General features: G+C 41.2%; 1 protein-coding gene across 2 annotated transcripts in view; it reads right to left on the reverse strand.

Annotated features, from left to right (window-relative positions):
* LOC142742665 (E3 SUMO-protein ligase RanBP2-like) overlaps nt 1-20,959 on the reverse strand; it is a 186,206-nt gene that overhangs the window by 60,463 nt on the left and 104,784 nt on the right. For both annotated transcript variants that reach the window (XM_075852663.1, XM_075852662.1), the window contains exon 19: nt 18,409-18,503. In XM_075852663.1, the coding sequence (XP_075708778.1) occupies nt 18,409-18,503 (95 nt within the window). The remainder of the gene's footprint in view (nt 1-18,408; nt 18,504-20,959) is intronic.

Below are 20,959 nucleotides of genomic sequence, written 5' to 3' on the forward strand. Positions count from 1 at the left end.
GGAAGCTGTGAGAGAAACGTGAGTCTGCACAGTGTGGACAACATCCGGGTTGAGGAGAGAATGACTGGGAGACTGGCAAAATTACGGCAGAACTGACCTCATTCAGATGACAGGCTGAGATCGGCTCCCCAATCAATGCTTCTCAGCCTGGACGCTGAGAAAGCATTAGGTAGAGTCTCCTGGGCGTTCTTAAACTCCTCTTTGCAATGCAGAAATTTTGGGCCTATTTTCTCTAATTATGTACAAATGATGCAAGCTAAAGCATGCACATTCTTCACCATAAATAGACTAAATACTGACCCCCTAAGACTTCATAGAGGGACTAGTCAGGGCTGCCCGCTTTCCCCCCTCCTTTTTAACATATCGCTAGACCCCCTGCTACGCTTGATATATTCTGATGAAGAGGTCCAGGGAATAAAAATAAAAAAACTCCCGGGAAACTCGTATCTTGGCATTTGCGGAGGACGTATTGCTATTTCTTTCCAACCCCAGAAAATCGCTCCACTCGGTCCTCTCACTTATCAAGACATATGGACCACAAATCAGCTTTCACCATTAACTTACAAAAATCAGAAGAATTACTCCTTAACCCCTTAAGGACGCAGCCTAGTTTGGGCCTTAAGGCTCAGAGCCCATTTTTCAAATCTGACATATTTCACTTTATGTGGTAACGTCGGAATGCTTAAACCTATCCAAGCGATTCAGAGATTGTTTTCTCGTGACACTTTGGGCTTCATGTTCGTGGTAAAATTTGGTCGATATATTCAGTCTTTATTTGAGAAAAATTGCAAAATTTAGAGAAAATTTAGAAAAAATAGCATTTTTTAGAATTTAAATGCATCTGCTTGAAAAACAGACGGTTATACCACCCAAAATAGTTACTAGTTCACATTTCCCATATGTCTACTTTAGATTGGCATAGTTTTTTGAACATTATTTTATTTTTCTTGGACGTTACAAGGCTTAGAACATAAACAGCAATTTCTCATATTTTTAAGAAAATTTCAAAAGCCTTTTTTTTAAGGTACCAGTTCAGTTCTGAAGAGGCTTTGAGGGGCCTATGTATTAGAAACCCCCATAAAGCACCCCATTTTAAAAACTAGACCCCTCAAAGTATTCAAAACAGCATTTAGAAAGTTTTTTAACCCTTCAGGCATTTCACAGGAATTAAAGCAAAGTGGAGGTGAAATTTGCAAATTTCATTTTTCTTTCTGAATTTCAATTTTATTCTATTTTTTTTCTGTAACAAAGAAGGTTTTACCAGAGAAACACAACTAAATATGTATTGTCCAGATTCTTCAGTTTTTAGAAATGTCCCACATGTGGCTCTAGTGCGCTCGTGGACTAAAACACAAGCCCTAGAAGCAAAGAAGCACCTAGTGCATTTTGGTGGTGCTTTTTTATTAGCATATATTTTAGGCAGCATGCCAGGTTTGGAGAGGTGTTGAGGTGCCAAAACAGTAGGAATCCCCCAAAACTGACCCCATTTTGGAAACTGCACCCCTCAAGGAATTAATTTATGGTTATTGTTACCATTTTGACCCCGTAGTTTTTTCACAGCGCGTATTTGAATTGGCTGTGAAATTAAAAGAATGACAATTTTTCCAATAAGATGTCATTTTTGATCAGAATTTCTTATTTTCACAGGGAACAAAATGCCCCATTTTGTTGCCCAATTTGTCCTGAGTGCGGCAATACCCCATTTGTGGTGATAAACTTCTGTTTGGGCCCATGGGAGGCCTCAGAAGGAAAGGAGCGCTGTGTGTTCTTAGGAGTCCAGATTTTGCTGGATTGGTTTTCGGGTGCCATGTCGCATTTGCAGAGCCTCAGAGGTATCAAAGCAATGGAAACCCACCAAAAGTGACCCCATTTTGGAAACAAAACCCCTCAAGGAATTTATTTATGGGTGTTGTGACCATTTAGACCCCACAGTTTTTTCACAGAACTTATTTGAATTGGGCTGTGAATTTAAAAAAAAAAAACTTTTTTCCAATAAGATGTAGTTTTGGCTCAAAATGTCTTATTTTCACAACGAATAAAATACCCCATTTTGTTGCCAAATTTGTCCTGAGTGCGGCAATACCCTATTTGTGGCCATAAACTGCCATTTGGGTCCATGGGAGGGCTCAGAAGGAAAGGACCACCATGTGGCCTACTGGGAATTTTCTGGTGCTAAGTCGTGTGTGCAGAAGCCCCTGAGGTACCAGTACAGTTGAAACCCCGAAGTGACCCCGTTTTAAAAACGACACCCCTTAAGGAATTCATCTAGAGGTGTAGTGAGCATTTTGACCCCACAGGTATTGTGTAAAAGATAATGCGCAGCAGATGGTGCAGAGTGAGATTTGCAATTTTCTATATATATGCCATGTCAGTGTCCGATATATTGTGCCCAGCATGTGCCACCGGAGACATACACCCCATAAACTGTAATGTGGGCTCTCCCGGGTACGGCAATACCCTACATGTGGCGGTTATCAGCTGCCTGGGCACACAGCAGGGCTCAGAGGGGAAAGATGAGGAGGGGTAAGCTGTGCGAAGTGGATCAGAGCGAGTAAAACTGGGGTAAATTAAAAATAAAGGGATGGATGATAAATTTTAAAACACTTTCATACAGAGCTCTGGTTTTTCGGGACACGCGTCACATTGATATATTGTGTCCTTCCTTATCCCCCTCTTATAGCAGACTCTGCACCTCTTTTGACTTTTTCCCTTCTTGCCAGTTTGGGGAACTTCTCCTAAAAAGTGTTGCCCTGGTACGATGCCTGTGGCCCCGCTTCCAGAAGTACTGTAAGGCTTCAGGACTTGATCTGACAAGTCCACCCCTCCCATGTACCTATTGTAGTCCAGGATGCAGTCTAGTTTGGGGGTCCCTGTACTGGTACCTCGTACAGGTACATGGGTACTGGTGTGGCATCTCCCTGGTCTTGTACTTGACACACAATATGTTGCTGCTAGATTGTGCCCTGCTCTCACCCCTTCTGAGTGTTTGCCCAAGCAGAGTCTTAGGGAGGCCTCTCAGGTTTCTTCTAGCAGTGCCGCATGACTTCTGGAAGCGAGGCAGTTGAAGAGTGGGACGCTGGTATAAAAATTATCCAGGTAGAGGTGGTAACCCTGGTCCAGCAGTGGGTGCACCAAATCCCACACAATTTTTGTATTAACTCCCAGTAAGGGGGGGCATTCTGGGGGCTGAGTACTGGTGTCCTTCCCTTTATATATCCTAAATTTGTAGGTATACCCTGATGCACTCTCGCACAGCTTATACATCTTCACGCCATACCTTGCCCTCTTACCCGGCAGGTACTCGCGGAATTGAAGCCTCCCTTTCAAATGTACCAGGGATTCATCTATAGAAATACACTTCTCGGGGGTAAATGCTGGGAAAACCGGGCACTGAAATGGTCTAATAGGGGTCTCCGTTTATACAAACGGTCAAAACTGGGGTCATCTCAGGGTGGGCACGGCTTATTATGAGTATAATGTAAGAAGCGAAGTATTGCCTCATTTTTATTTTATTTTTTAGGTTCCAGTTCAGTTCTGAAGTTGCTTTGAGGGGCCCATATATTAGACACCCTTATCAAACACCCCATTTCAGAAACTAGACCCCTCAAAGTATTCACAACAGCATTTAAAAAGTTTATTAACCCTTTAGGTGTTTCACAGGAATTTAGAGCAAAGTAGAGGTGACATTTAATTAATTTAATTTAATTTATTAGGCACCATGTCCGGTTTGAAGAGGTATTGTGGTGCTAAAACAGTGGAAACCCCCCAAAAGTGACCCCTTTTTGGAAACTAGAGACCTTGAGGAATCCATTGTAGTTTTCTTGGGGTGCATGCGACTTTTTGATCAGTTTTTATTCTATTTTTAGGTGGCGTGGTGACTAAAAACACAGCAATTCTACTATTGTTTTTTATTAAAAAATTTTTACAGCGTTCACCGTGCGCTATAAATGACATATTCACTTTATTCTGCGCGGCGATACGATTATGGCGATACCAGATGTTTATAGTTTTATTTTATGTCTTATGGCGTTTATATATAATTTACTTTTTGTGTTACCTTATTCTAAGAGCCATAACTGTTTTATTTTTCCATCAGGAAAGTTGTGCAAGGACTTATTTTTTGCGTAACGAACTGTAGTTTCCATCAGTACCATTTTTAGGTACATGCGACTTTTTGATCTCTTTTTATTCCATTTTTTGGGAGGTGAAGTGACCAAACAATTGTGATTGTGGTACGGTTTATTATTATTTTCTCTTACGGCGTTCACCGCGCGGGATAAATAACGACATCGTTTTGTAGTTCAGGCCGTTACGGACGCGGCGATACCAATTATGTATAGTTTATTTGTTTATTTATATATTTTTATTAATAATAAACTGATAAGGGAAAAAGGGGGACTTTTACTTTTATTACTTTTAAATCTTTTATTTTCTTATTTTTACACAACTTTTTTTTACTTTTTCACACTTTTTTTACTTTGTCCCACTAGGGGACATGAGGGCAGGAGGCTCTGATCGCTATTCTAATACACTGCACTACATACGTAGTGCAGTGTATTAGAGCTGTCAGCTGTTCGCTGACAGCAAGCATAGTGGGTCCTGATTTTGTCGGGACCCACTAGGCTTCCGTCGATGGCGTAGCCAGAGTCCATTGTTAGGATTCTGGTTGCCATAGTAGCCATCACGGCCCGCTATCGTGTAGCAGGCCGGCGATGGCAGCTTAACCCCTAAGAAGCCGCGATCGCTATTGAACGCGGCTTCTAAGGGGTTAATCGGCGGGGACCACCGCCATCGGTCCCTGCACACTAAGCTGTGATAGCCTGCTGTCAGAAACAGCAGTTATCACAGCTCAAGCACGCGCCGGGATTAAATGGCGCCGTGTTTACTCAGGTCAGTAATAGTACTGACCTGAGCGCGAACGTTCTACTTAGCAGGACGTACTATTACTGACCTGAGCGCGAAGGGGTTAAAGAGGCTGTCACCAGATTATAAGTGCCCTATCTCCTACATAATGTGATCGGCGCTGTAATGTAGATAACAGCAGTGGTTTTTATTTTGTAAAACGATCATTTTTGACCAAGTTACGAACAATTTTAGATTTATGCTAATTCGTTTCTTAATAGACAACTGGGCGTGTTTTTACTTTTTACCAACTGGGCGTTGTATAGAGGCGTGTATGAGGCTGACCAATCAGTGATCAATCAGCGTCATACACTTCTCATTGTTCCAGCCCAGCTTATTTCACTGTACAATCACACTGACAATGGGCTGGAACAATGAGAAGTGTATGACGCTGATTGGTCAGACTCCTGTGCAACGCCCAGTTATTAAAAAAGTAAAAACACGCCCAGTTGGTCATTAAGAATTCAATTAGCACAATTCTAAATTTGCTCATAACTTGCTCAAAAATGAGTTTTTCAAAATAAAAAGCCCTGTTATCTTTATTACAGCGCCGATCAGATTATGTAGGAGACAGGGCACTTATAATCTGGTGAAAGGAAAGAGCCTCATTAAAAGGGCCCATCTCCGGCTTCCTGGGCTGCGAGATTGCCACTCAAATGGTCGAGATCTCACATCAACTATTCAGGGACAACCCTTACCAAAAAAAACAAACAAAAAAACACAAATTGTACGCCGATAAACGCACATAAAGAACATCTAAAACACCCATCACACATTTGGCAGTCTTCCACCCTCCCCTTCTCAGGCAGAGCCAACCTAATAAAATCTGTGGCCTCTCCAAAACTCCTATACTTGATGCAATCCCTTCCCATATATTTAAAAAAACGAAAAGACGAAAAGGTAATCATGGCCCTCTAGAGAAAATTCATTTGGAACAATGGTAGACCTAGGATAGCCATGAGGTTCCTCCAGCAAACAAAATTCAATGGCGGCTTTAACTTTCCAAACATTCACGATTATAACCTGGTGGCTAATCTGAGAATTGTGGCAGATTGGAGACAACACCTCGCACTACTCCGAACCTTTCGTGGAGACGCAATTTGCCAAACCCCAGTCTTTATTATACATCTCCCTATTGACAGCCTGACAGACTAGGTACGCCTTAACCCTCTCCTCGGTCATCAAGACATGGCAGGTTGTGCGCAAAAGAGCCGACTTGACTCCCCATGCTTCACTATTGCCATTTGTAAGTAATCCTGACTTTCAACATGGACATCCTGCTGGAATATATACTGGCTGGGAGGTCTGAGATGCATCTCCGATCTATTGCTGACGTATGCGTCCCATCCACTGACATTTGGGGAATTTCAAGACAAATTGCATTTCTCCTCTCAGGCGCCATTTCCATTCTTGCAGGCTTCTAGTTACGTTAGAAAAATCATACACCAGATCTCTCCTGATCCCTCACAAGGCCTAATGGTTGACATAATTCTCAAAACGAAAAATACCAAGAGAATAAATATCATTATATAATAATTTCCTGAGATCTCCTATTGGTTACATTACCCCCACAACAGGTGCACATCCCTGGTTACAACACTTTCCCACACTATCCATCAAGGATATTATGGATAGTTTATACACCGCACGCATCAAGACCTCTTCCATCAGCATTTTACTGGGATATGGCACTGCAGATTGTCTATAGGGCCTACATATCCCCAATGAGAAACTTCTTAATGGGCAGAATTCCCACATTAGCTTGCCCCAAATGTTCTGAAATGAACGCTGACCTCTATCATTGTTTTTGGGGCTGCTCCATTGTCCACCAATTTTGGAAAAAAAAAAAAAAAAAAAAAGAGTTGAAGCCTTTGCATTACAACACTTAGTTATCTTTGTAGCACACTCCCATTCTTGGGCAGTGTTTGTTATTTGACGCTCCTCCGTGCGCTTCAAATGCGAAAAAAAGTTTTAGTTTCTAGCGCAGCCCGTAAGACCACCGTAGAGGAATAACTTTTGCCTCAGGCACCACCCCTGAAATGTTTTTTAGATAGGCTCTCATTTTTTAGGATGGACTGGGTGGAGGCTACGCTGCACAAAGAAACGAGAGATAAACTTATTTTACTTATGGGAAACCTTTTTTGACACACTCCCACCCAGGATAAAACACTTAACACCTGTTTCCAGTATACCACATGGCATCTTGAACAGTCGGTAGCTGGTGCTCCACCAATTACCCTTTCTTTGTTTAACGGTTGTGTAATTGCCTAAACTATACTACTCTAATGATTGCGCCTTTCGCTTGCCTATTAGTGACTGGTGCATCTCATTAAGATAAGCCCCCTCTCCATCACCCCAGTTATCGATATCTACCTTAATGACTCACAGATCTCATCTCTAGATTGAATATGTTGAAAACATCTACATATGTTTCGGATTATCTATTGTAGTGCTTATACTTGGACCTTCCTAATCTGATGGTCTTCCTGAATGTGATGTCAGGTTGCCTACTGGATATGTAGATGTACAATACCAATGACGATTTGTGTCTTCCCACCCTCTGCTCCTCTTCCCCCTTCTTGTTATACTTAAAATTTGTTGAAACCAAATAAAAACATTTACAAAAGAAAAAACCTAATCCAAAAGTCCCATAGGTACAATCCACAGAGAGAAGGCAGCTCAACCAAAAAAAGTGGAATTTATTCACCCACAAATGCGACGTTTCAGTCCAACAGGACCTTTCTCAATATGTGAACATATCATGAAAACACAGTATATAAGGACTAAAAGACATAAGTGTCAATAATACAATCAGTACAAAAAGTATAAAGCACATTACAAAATACATCTCAGTGAATATTAAGTTATAGATATTAATTATACCAAGAGTGCATGTAAACAATGTAAGGCTTCGTTCACATCTGCGCTAGGGTCCCGTTCTGACGGAGCTTTCTGTTGGAACGGGACCCTGACTGACAAACTGAAACCAAAGGTTTGTTTCCATCAAAATTGATTTCAATGGTGACAGATCTGGTGCCATTGGTCTCTGTTGTGCAAGGGTTCCGCGGTTTTGACAGAATCAATAATGTAGTCGACTATAGTATTCATCCTGTCAAAACGACGTGCTCTCCAATACTGCCTCCTACACGCTCACGAATATGGCAGGGACTTTTGGGAGCGCACTAATACACATATGTTTGACTTCTATGCATATAAGTGTCGGTGCTATCCCTCTCTTTGGTGGTTGGAGACTACGTTTACGGTTCTCTGACCTCCTTCTGTCCCTTGCGCTCTATGAGTGTAATTTCCCCCTATTGGATTGTAGCCGTCTTTTGTGTACGGGTCCCGGTGATTAAATAACACTTCAGTGCCTGCCTTCCTATACTAACCTCAGTGGGTATGCATTCACCGTACGCTATTAAAATAATTTCATATAAATTGGCACTTAGTGTTGCGTTGAGGTATGTGCCCTCTTGTTTGCCATTTCAAGATCGCGCCCGCATTATCTATCTACTTAGTACGCATGCACGAATTCACGCTATACATCCGGGACACCGTAGTATTCAGCCAGTTTCCGCGCATGCGCAGAAGCGCCTCGTGGACGCTGCCATTGCGGCGCTATGATGTAGTCTCCTCAAGTGATATAATTTTTAACCATTATTACACAGGTGTAGGTATCAATGGTTATTGATACTTTACACTTCTTACACGTTCCTGCTGGATATGTTTACATTTACTACTGTTTGGTCACTACTGCATCTAATTCACTCCTATGGGAGTACATGATGAATGTCATTTTCACATTTACCTTGTATTTTGATAATGTATGTAACGGATTACTAATTTTGTAATTTTTGATTGGCACTGTTTTATACTGCTGTGTATTTACATGTCTTTTGCTTGAGAAAGGCTCTAGTGCTTGGAGCTGAAACGTCGCACATGGGGCAACGAAGTACCCTCTTTTTCACCTTATACTACGGTGTGCTGCCTATTTTTTTGTTATATATATATATATATATATATATATATATCTCACACATATACACACACACAGATCATATACACACACACACACACACACACACACACACACACACACAGATATCCTATTAGTGCCTGTAGTTTAATTTGCGTTTTCTGCCGGCTTTCTCGGTTTAGCGTCCTGTCCTCATAGTTACCAGGGGTTTGGTCGAATGATGTCTCCTGATTGGCCGGCTACCAGCCTATCAAGAATACAGCGTCTTAATGCACCATAGTTACAGGGGCCGGCCTGAGCTCTGGCCTCTGATTGGTCGTCGGCGCAGCTACCAATAGTAAAGTGAGGCGTCCGTCCTTGTGCTCTTGATGTTAAAGGAACAGTGTCATCACAAATTATTTTTTTATATGTTAAAGATGTTAGTGCTTTATTAAAAACGTTTATATTCATTTGTGTGTTTGTGTTTTACTTTTTCTTCTTTTTACACTTTTTCTTCCCTATGGGGGCTGCCATTTTTTGTTCCATTTCTGTCTGTGTCGATTAACGACACATACAGACATGGAATACGGCAGCCACAGTCCCATAGGGACTGCGAACGGCTCCCGTCCCATTGACTTCAGTGTACGGCGTCTGTGTGGGAACTGCGCATGCGCCGCTCCCACACAGTCCAATTCGAAATTGGCGCCGTCCGGCGCCATTTTCCTGTGGACCGGAAGTCGCGGCCGGACAGTAATATTACTACTTCCGGTCGCGGCTTCCGGATTTGTGCACTTGGACCTGCGGCAGCGGACGGGCCGGAGGGAGCCGCGGCGGCAGGAGCAGGTAAGAGATTTCAATGTATGTTCGTGTTTGTGTGTGTTTACTACTGTATGTAAACCTACTACACTGTGTGTTAGCTCAAAAAATGGCGACACACAGTGTAGGAGGTTAGACCGTTCAAACCTCTCGTTTCTCCCGGCACTAGCCAGGATAAAGGAGGGGGGGATGCTGAGAGCTCACTAGAGCGAGGGCTTTTAACCCAATGTTGCAATGCTGCAATTTTGGGAATAGCTCCATCTAGTGACCAAAAATGGGTAGTATTATAAATTTTGAATTAATTTATAATATTTCCGGACTCGTGAAAAAAATTAAAAAAATTTGAACAATGTTTAATCACCCACACACTAAATGTTTAATTTAAAAAAAACAAACATGTTTTTCTGGCAACACATTGCCTTTAAACTGATCTCATGTTAGAGGATTTATAACAAAAATCTTGTACCCGCCATAGAAAAAGAAAAACATGAGAAAAGACACACACACACACACACACACACACACACACACACACACACACACACACACACACTTTTAACCCCTTAATGACCAGCCTATTTTGGACCTTAATGACCAAGCTATTTTTTACGTTTTTCCATCGTCGCATTCCAAGAGCTATAACCTTATTATTTTTGCGTCGACATAGCTGTATAAGGTCTTGTTTTTTGCGGGATAAGTTGTATTTTTTAATAGCACCATTTTTAGGTACATATTATTTATTGATTAACTTTTATTAACTTTTTTTTTGGGGGGGGGGGGATAGAAAAAAAATCTGAAATTTCACCACTCTTTTTTGCGTCCTAAATCTACGCCGTTTACCGTGTGGTATAAATAACACAATAACTTTATTCAGCGGGTACCAAATTTGTATAGTTTTTGTATGTTTTACTACTTTTACACAGTAAAAACGCTTTTTTTTCAAAATTATTTGTTTTTGTGTCTCCATATTTGAAGAGCCGTAACGTTTTTATTTTTTCGCCGATGCGGTTGTATGAGGGCTTTTTTTTTTGCGGGACGACTTGTAGTTTTTATTGGTACCATTTTGGAGTAGATGCGACTTTTTGATCACTTTTTATTACATTTTTTTTAAGTCAGTATTCACAGAAAACAGTATATATTTCCATAGTTTTTTATAATGCACGTGCGGGTTAAATAATGTAATAATGTAATACATTTATAGTCTGGGTCCTTACGGACGCGGCGATACCAAATATGTGTAACTTTTTAACTTTATTTTGTTTTTTAATAGTAAAGCATTTTGTAAGGGGAAAAGCTGGGTTTTTCATTTCTTTTCACATTTTTTTTTAAAATTAACTTTATTAAACTTTTTTTTCACTTTTTTACTAGTCCCACTAGGGGACTATAATATGCGATTCTGCGATCGCATTTATAATACACTGCAATACTTTTGTATTGCAGTGTATTACTGCCTGTCCGTTTAACACGGACAGGCATCTGCTAGGTCATGCCTGCGGCATGATCTAGCAGGCATTCACTCCAGGCAGCCTGGGGGCCTTTATTAGACCCCCGGCTGCCATTAGAGACACAGACACTCGGCGATCGTATCGCCGGGTGTTGGTGGGAGAGAGAGGGAGCTCCCTCCCTCCAAAACCACTCAGATGCGGTGCTCGCTATTGCGCACCGCATCTAAGGGGTTAAACGTGTGAGATCGATACTAATATCGATCTCACACGGCAGAGCAGGGACGCTCCCAGCCCTCAGCTGCCTCTAGCAGCTGAGAGCAGGGAGATCTGACAGCTCCCTGCTCTGTAAACTTATTCCAACGTAAAAAGTCTATGGCATCGGAATAAGGCCCGTTAGTGACCGACGTAGAAACACGATGGGTCGGTCACTAACGGGTTAATTCCCCTATTTCTATCCTTTTAAACCAGATGTAATTAACAATGTAGTTGTAGCTTTTACTCATGATCATACTTAAATTGTTATGTGCACTATTTGTATTGCCCGTTTTAACTGCTTTTAACTTTTTTTTTTTTCCTTTGTAGATTTGTGATTGGCTATTGAGACTGCCACTCATGACGTCATTACGTGTATTTTGGAGCCTTTTGTATATTGGTCTGATGAAGACGCCACTTGTGTTGAAATGCGTCACCCCATTAAAACTGGAATAACGATTCATTCACTGAATGACTTCTTTCATTTGTGATTAAGTAGCGCTAGTTGGCTGCCATTTTTTTCCTCTGGATTTAATGCAAGTCTACGCGGTGGAACCCTGCTGTCCCACCTGTTAGGAAGCAGCTGCAACTACATCATTCATTGCCTGCAGCCAGTGTTGTGCCTTGACAGCGCACAACTTGCTCAGGTGAGGTTCACTCCTACACCTGTATCATGTTTCTTTTAAATTGCATTGCGCTTTCTGCACCATGAGGCGCTTTTTTCTTTAATTTTATTACAGATTATCAAGTGTTCCAAGAGTCATAACTTTTTTTATTTTGATGTCGACAGCCATAGGAGGGCTTGTTTCTTGCGCGACGAGTTGTATTTTTCATCTGCTTATCTTTTAATAATAATTTTTTTAAAGGGAAGGAATAGAAAAATAAACGCTATTCCAGCAATGTTTTTTGCATTTCAAATTGACGCCGTTCACTATGCGGTGTAAATAACATTTTAGCTTTATTCTATGGGTCAGTACGATTATAGAGATACCAAATATGCATAGGTTTTCTTTGTTTCACTACTATTGCACAATTAAAACACTTAAAAATTATTTGTTTTTGCATTGCCTCTTTCCAAAAGCCGTAACATTTTATTTTGGCCGTTGATTTAGCCATACGTGGGTTTGTTTTTTGCGGGACGAGATGACGTTTTTATCGGTATCACCTTGGGATACATGGGACTTATTGATTAACTTTTTGGTGGGGTGAATGGGAAAACAAAAAAAAAAAAAAAACAGCATGTGAAGTGTTCACCCGGCAGTTTAATTATTGAGTTAACATTTTTATTCGTGTCGTTGCGACCGCAGCCATTCCACATGTGCGTTTTTGTTTTTTTTACACTTCTAGTAAATAAAAAACACTTTATGGCGAAAAAAAAAGTTCTCTTCTATTTACTGTATTTTTTTTTTTCTTTTTAAAAAACTAACGGTTTCATGTTTTTTAGTCCCACTAGGGGACTTGACAATGCGACCTTCTGATCACAGAAATAATGCTTTGGTATACTTAGTATACCAAAGCGTTCTTGCCTGTGAGTGTAAAACTACATGTACGTGATTCTGCGCCAAGGGCTTAATGAGCTAGTCTAACAAGACATCAAACAGCAATCCCTAGTGAGCTCATGGGGTCAAACTATTTCATGCACGGTAAAAAGTAAAAATGAACTTAAACCTAAAACATGTAATTTTGTAAAAAGATGCTAGACGTTAATAAAGATTGAAGGTTCACTTTAGCCATATGATATTAATGGAGAAGGAAAATGTGGGGGTGTGAGGGGTCTTATTCAAAGGTCAATAGCCAAGTTCAATACTGCGGTACATAATACAGGAGGCCTTTCTTTTATTGATCAACATTTAGGCATATTAACCCCTTCCCGACATTTGCCGTACATGTACGTCATGGAAAGTACTGACTTCCCGCATCTTGCCGTACATGTACGCCAAATGTTTGGGACCGGCTCAGAAGCTGAGCCGGTGCCATCATCACCGGATCTCAGCTGTATCTTACAGCTGACATCCGGCTGTAACGGCGGGGACCGAAATTAGCTTCGATCCCCGCCATTAACCCCTTAAGTGCAGCGCTCAAACGCGATCGCTGCACTTAAGGTGTTTGCAGCTCATCGGAACCCCAGTAATGAAATTGCCGGGGTTCCGGTGGCTGCAAAGGCAACCGGAGGCCTAATACTGGCCTCCCGGTCTGCCTAGCACCGAAGCCGGTCAAGATCCGCCCGGCGGCGGAGCCTGATCGGCTTCCGTAGCTGCAGGCAAGATGGCGCCGGGTCAGGAGCTGATCCGGCGTCATCAGCGGTGGAAGTCAGCTGTACTGTACAGCTGACATCCACCTGTAACGGCAGGAACCGGAGCTAGCTCCGATCCCTGCCATTAACCCCTTCGATGCAGCAATCGAAAGCGATTGCTGCATCGTAGCGGTTACTAGCAGATCGCCAGCCCTGACAGGCAATCGGGACTGGTGACTGCTGTTATGGCAACAGGAGACACAATGGTCTCCTGCTCTGCCATTACGGAAGCCGATTTAGGCCCCGCCGGGAGGCGAAGCCTAATCGGCTTGCTGTCAGTGAATGACTGACAGATCTAATACATTGCACTACATAGGTAGTGCAATGTATTAGAAAAAAAAAAATCTGACCGTTGGAACTTCAAGTCCCCTAGTGGGACTTGAGAAAAAGTGTAAAAAAAGTATAAAAAAGTGTAAAAAAAAAGTGCACAAAATAAAAGTTTGAAAACAGTAAAAGTTTCAAGTAATCAAATAAAACACAATCCCCCTTTTACTCTTATCAAGTCCTTTATTATTGAAAAATAATAATAAACCATATGTATTTGGTATCGCCACGACCGTAACGACCGGAGGTATCAAAATATGATATTATTTATTGCACGCGGTGAACAGCGTAAAAAAAACCGTAAAAAACGTTACCAGAGTTTCTGTTTTTTGGTCACTTTGCCCTACAAATATTAGAATAAAAAGTGATCAAAAAGTCGCACGTATCCAAAAATGGTACCTATAAAAACTATAGCTCGTCCCGCAAAAAACAAGCCCTCATACACCTCCGTCGACAAAAAAATTAAAAAGTTATGGTTCTCACAACTTGGCGACAGAAAAAATACATTCTTTTTACAAAAGTAATTTTATTGTGCAAAAAGTTGTAAAACATGAAAAAGTTCTATAAATTAGGTATCGCCGGAATCGTACTGACCCGCAGAGTAAAGTTAACATGTAATTTATAACGCATGGTGAACGCTGTATAAAAAAAAAACCGAAAAAAGCTGTGCCAGAATTGCGTTTTTTTGTTTACCTGGCATCCCAAAAAATAGGATAAAAGGTGATCAAAAAGTCGCATGTACCCCAAAATGGTACCAATAATAACTACAGCTCGTCCCGCAACAAACCAGCCCTCATACCGCTACGTCTATGAAAAATAAAATTAGTTATGGCTCCAATAAGTCAGGAAATAAAAAAATATGCAGTTGTGCCCGAGGGGAACATTTCTTCTGTTTGAAGAGGCGATTTTTCAAGGACCTAAAATTAGGGAACCAGGAAAGGGAGGGCCCAAACATATCCGCTGGAAGCGACGGTGCCCGTATTATACCAGGACAACACTTTCCCAGCAAAATTCCCCAAACTACAAAGGCGCGGAGTGTGGACCAAAAGGGGGATAAGAAATGACACCATTTATCAGTGCGACACCGGCCTGTGCGGAAAGGATTGCTTCACAGCGTAACACACATCTATGGATTATTTTATTGTTTTTTTTTTTACCCCATTATTATACCACCTGACTATGCCCCTTATATACTCCGCCCGGCTTACATATGCCCTACATTATAAACGGAAACACCAGTAAGACTCCAAACAAAACTACTACCAAGCAAAATCCACGCTCCAAAAGCCAAATGGCGTTCCCTCCCATCTGAACCCTACAGCGGCCCAAACAGCAGTTTCCTTCCACATATATGGCATCGTCATACCCGGGAGAACCCTTTTAGCAATATTTGGGGTGTGTGTCTCCAGTGGCATAAGCTGGGCACGACATATTTGCCACTGAATGGCATATCTAGGGAAAAATATAAATTTTTAATTTGCACCATCCACAGCGCATTCATTTATGGAAAAGATCTGTGGGGTGAAAATGCTCACTACACCCCTTAATAAATGCCTTGAGGGGTGCAGTTTCCATAATGGGGTCACTTCCCAGGGGTTTATTTTTATTATTTCACATCTGAGCCTCTGCAGTTGTGAACCAATACTTTGTAAATCGCCAAATTAGGCCTCAATTTTACATGGTACGCTTTCACTCCTGAGCCTGATCGACTGTCCAGGCAAGAGATTAGGGCCACATGTAGGGTGTTTCTAAAACCAGGAAACCCAGCATAATAATTAGAGAGCTGTCTCGTTATGGTGGCACAAGCTGGGCACCACATATTGTCCACATATCTGTGGAAAAAATCCCATTTTCACTCTGCAACATCGAGTTCACACTAATTTCTACAAAACACCTGCAGGGTTAACATGCTCACTACACCCGTAGGTAAATGCATTGAGGGGTGTAGTTTCCAAAATGGGGTCACTTCTGGGGGGTTTCCACTGTTTTGGGCCCACAGGCACCCAGAAACCAATCCAGAAACATCTGCACTCCAAATAGCGGTCCTTCCCTTCTGAGCCCTGCCGTGTGCCCAAACAGCAGTTTATGACCACATATGGGCTATTGCCGTACTCGGTAGAAATTGCTTAACAAATGTTGGGTTCTTTTTTTCCTTTATTTGTTGCGAAAATGAAAAAATTTGCGCTAAAGCTACGTCTTATTGAAGAAAAAGGATTGTTTTTATTTTCACTGCCCAATTATAATAAATTCTATGAAACATCTGTGGGGTCAAAATGCTCACTACGCCCCTAGATGAATTCCTCAAGAGGTGTAGTTTCCTAAATGGTGTCACTTTTTGGGCGTTTTCATTGTTTTTTCCGCTCAGGGGCTTTGCAAATGTGACATGGCCGCCGCAAACCATTCCTGCTCAATGTGATCTCCAAAAGCCAAATAGCGCTCTTTCCCTTCTAAGCCAAGCCGTGTCTCCAAACAGCCGTTTATTACCACATGTGGGGCATTGTTTTACTCGGGAGAAATTGCTTTACAAATTTTGTGGTGCTTTTTCTCCTTCAGTCCTTGTGGAAATGAGTAAAAATAAGCTAAACCTACATTTTCTTTGAAAAAATGTTGATTTTTATTTTCAGGGCCTACTTCCAATAATTTCTGCAAAAATCCTGTGGGGTCAAAGAGCTCACTATACCCCTAGATAATTTCCTCAATGGGTGTAGTCTCCAAAATGGGGTCACTTGTGGGGGGTTTCCACTGTTTTGTCTCCTCAGGGACTTCGTAAATGTGACCTGGCCTCCGCAAACCATTCCTGCTCAATGTGATCTCCAAATCCAAATAGCGCTCTTTCCCTTCTCAGCCCTGCCGTGTCTCCAAACAACCGTTTATTACCACATGTGGGGCATTGTTTTACTCGGGAGAGATTGGTTTACAAATTTTACGGTGCTTTTTCTCCTTCAGTCCTTGTGGAAATGAGAAAAAATTAGCTAAACCTACATTTTCTTTGAAAAAATGTAGATTGTCATTTTCAGGGCCTATTTCCAATAATTTATGCAAAAAACCTGTTGGGTCAAAACGCTCACTATACCCCTAGATAATTTCCTCAATGGGCGTAGTTTCCAAAATGGGGTCACCTGTGGGGGGTTTCCACTGTTTTGTCCCCTCAGGGGCTTTGTAAATGTGACATGGCCTCCACAAACCATTCCTGCTAAACTTGAGCTCCAAAAGCCAAATAGCGCTCTTTCCCTTCTCAGCCTCGCCGTGTCTCCAAACAACCGGTTATTACCACATGTGGGGTATTGTTTTACTCGGGAGAAATTGCTTTACAAATTTTACGGTGCTTTTTCTCCTTTAGTCTTTGTGAAAATGAGAAAAAAAATCGCTAAACCTACATTTTCTTTGAAAAAATGTTGATTTTAATTTTCACGGCCTACTTCTAATAATTTCTGTAAAAAAGCTGTGCGGTCAAAATGCTCACTGTACCCCTAGATAATTTCCTTGAGGTGTGTAGTTTCCCAGATGGGGTCACTTTTGGGGGATTTTGACTGTTTTGGCACCGCAAGAGCCCTTCAAACCTGACATGGTGCCTAAAATTTATTCTAACAAAAATAAGGCCCCAAAATCCACCAGGTGCTCCTTTGCTTCTGAGGCTGATGCTTCAGTCCAGTAGCACGCTACGGCCACATGTGGGATATTTCCTAAAACTGCAGAAACTGGGCAACAAATATTGAGTTGCATTTGTCTGGTAAAACCTTCTGTGTTATAAAAAAAATTGTACTAAAAATTTATTTCTGCAAAAAAATATGAAATTTGTAAAATTCACCTCTACATTGCTTTAATTCCTGTGACATGTGTAAAGGGTTAAGACATTTTCTAAATGCTGTTTTGAATACTTTGAGGGGTGAAGTTTTTAAAATGGGGTGACTTTTTGGGGGTTTCTAATATATAAGGCCCTCAAAGCCACTTCACAACTGAACTGGCCCCTGTAAAAATGGCCTTTTGAAATTTTCTTGAAAATGTGAGAAATTGCTGCTAAAGTTCTAAGCCTTGTGAGGTCATAGAAAAATAAAAGGATGTTCAAAAAACGATGCCAATCTAAAGTAGACATATGGGTGATGTTAATTAGCAACAATTTTGGGTGGTATAACTGCCTGTCTTACAAGCAGATACATTTAAATTGAGAAAAATGCTAATTTTTGCAATTTTTCGCTAAATTTTGGTGTTTTTCACAATTAAATACTGAACATATCGAGCAAATTTTGCCAGTAACATAAAGTCCAATGTGTCACGAGAAAACAATCTCAGAATCGCTTGGATAGGTGAAAGCATTCCGGAGTTATTACCACATAAAGTGACACATGTCAGATTTGAAAAATGAGGCTCGGTCAGGAAGGTCAAAAGTGGCTAAAGAGGGAAGGGGTTAATGAAAACAATACCTTCGTTGGAGTAACATTTGCAACTGGTCGGAGAAGTTGTTGAGGATTATACACCGGTGACTGAGCATAATAGCCAGGATGAGCAGTTGTAGAAACTAAAGAAGAAAAAAAATACATATTGTTTCTTAGCATTACATTATTTGACACAATATTTGTAAGGAACGTAGGTGGGGAAAGAAGTGTTCCCCCAGTCTGCCTACATAAGCAGTGGATAAACATGCAGTCTCAGGTGAAATCGCATCAAAACAGTCATGACATTTTTTTGCCCTATAATACAGAGGTCAGCTGGACAATTATACTAAGTCACTTCAAAAAATATAGGGAGACTATATTAAGGGGTAGTTCAAACTTGTTGCCAATTTCGACGCAGAAACCGCATCGGAATAAGCCCCAAGAAACGCCCCAAACGGCCATTCATTTCAATAGGAGGCAAAGATGGTTTTTTTTCTTTCCTGGGCGGCTTTTGGCCACTTGTGGAATGTTAAACACTTTTGTAAAAGTTTGAAGCTTGCATATATAATCTTTATGGTTAGCCAATAAAGGTATCATACCTACAATACTTCTCTTTTTTTGACACAAAGTATTTAACATTGCATATTGTGTCTGGCTAACACGGTACTACACAATTTTTTACTGTAGCCCGCTTGTGGAAAAATAGCTGCATGCTCTTTGAGCGGTTTCCACCTCTGCGGCACTCGTTTGGGACTTTTTTTTGCATTACTCAATGCCATTAAAAAAAACAAAACAAACCAAGGGAACAATCACAAAACGTAAAAAAATGCTGGCAATTACAAATCTGCAGCTTTTTTCTGCATGACAGAAAATGCCATGTGAACTTGTTTTAAGAATGACATTTCATACACCACTCAAACTGAAGTTGAATGCACAAAAATTTAAAAAAAGACACACACCTTTAATAAATTTAGCTCATCTTTGACTGTCCAGTCTTTCGTATTAATATTTCTTTAAGAGTTGATCATGCCCCTTCCCAGTTGACCCCACTGATTTCTCACCACTTTTGAACTGGCAAATGGTGAGAAAGCAAATTTTAGTGCAAAACTAGCGCAAATCGCTTGATAAAATTTCCATCATAGTTTCGTATGGAAAATAGCCAAGAAGAAAATACATCAGACTCTATATCTGCATACTTATTTAAAAGAACACTCCCATGCAAACAAAAAGTTTATTATATATTAACACGCTATATGTGCAAATATATGCAATTTAACATAAAAAAAAAAAGGATAGCAGACTTTCATGAAACACTTTAAAATTCTTGCCATGTAATCTACTTAGTGTCTTTTCCCTTTAAAGGGAACCGGTCACCAGCATTATACCTATCGAACTTTACTTATCCCTGGCTGGCTGCTATAAAAACTTAATTGCAGATATCCTCTCTCCTAAACTCCTCCTCCGACCGTAAATAATGGTCTGCAAACATTTTGCGCCTTTTATCGTAATAGTCCGGTGTCCCTTTGTGCGCTCACCCCAGAAGAGGACATCAATGCACAAGGAAGGCGAGGAGCTGTCAATCGAAAGTAAGGAGGCGGGGTAAACGTAGAAAGACTTGAGGAACGAAGATCTGACTCTTTTCTTCTCATTAGCATACGGTGTGGGAACACAAATAGTGAATACTAAAGCTACAGAGCCGACTAAGAAGACAATTATAGGTTATATAGAAATGATTTTTCACCCACAACCACCAGGTATTGCTGGTTTAACAGGTGAAATGCTGGTGACCGGTTCCCATAAACTACCTCTCTGTATGCACGGTTAGCACGATACAGTGGATTACTTTACAAATTCTGGTCGACCAGAGAGAAGTTAGGGATGGTGACTGAAATAGAGCACCAGACCTCCTCTCCTTACACTGGCCCAAGCAATGTGGCTACTGGAGAACATGGCCAAGCTCAAGAAGTAGGGAGCTGCGAGAATTTATTCAATAGTATGATAGAGGGGTTCTTGTTACTTTTCTGAGAACTGTAAGGGTATGTGCACACGCAGTGTTTTCAGATGTTTTTCGGGCCGTAAACGCCCCGAAATATGGCTGAAAAATGGGAAGCTGAACGCCTCCAAACATCTGCCCATTGATTTCAGTGGGAAATACGGCGTTCTGTTCCGACATGACGCCCACGAAAAATAAGTGCATGTCACTTCTTGGGACGTTTTTAGAGCAGTTTTTCATTAACTCTATAGAAAAACCGCTCCAAAAACGTCAGTGAAAAAAGTCACGAAAAACGCCAGTTTGTTTAAAAAAACACCTTAAAATCAGGAGCCGTTTTCCCTTGAAAACAGCTTCGTATTTTCAGACGTTTTTGGTTAAACGTGTAAACATACTCTTTGATTGCAACTCCAGGAACTCACTCATATAGCCCAGAAAGTGCAGTTTAAAAAACAGAAACCAGGGGGGCGTGGCCTAGCGGTGAATGTGAGAGGACGTGTGTGACCGGAGCTCCTGCTGTATTCATCCTATAAGGTCCATATATCCCGTAAAATTCGGGGAAAACAGCTTCCCCAGGGTCTTACCAGAGTCTAGAGGTGGAGGAGCACG

Source organism: Rhinoderma darwinii, chromosome 2 (genome assembly GCF_050947455.1).
Source record: "Rhinoderma darwinii isolate aRhiDar2 chromosome 2, aRhiDar2.hap1, whole genome shotgun sequence".
NCBI lineage: Eukaryota > Metazoa > Chordata > Amphibia > Anura > Rhinodermatidae > Rhinoderma > Rhinoderma darwinii.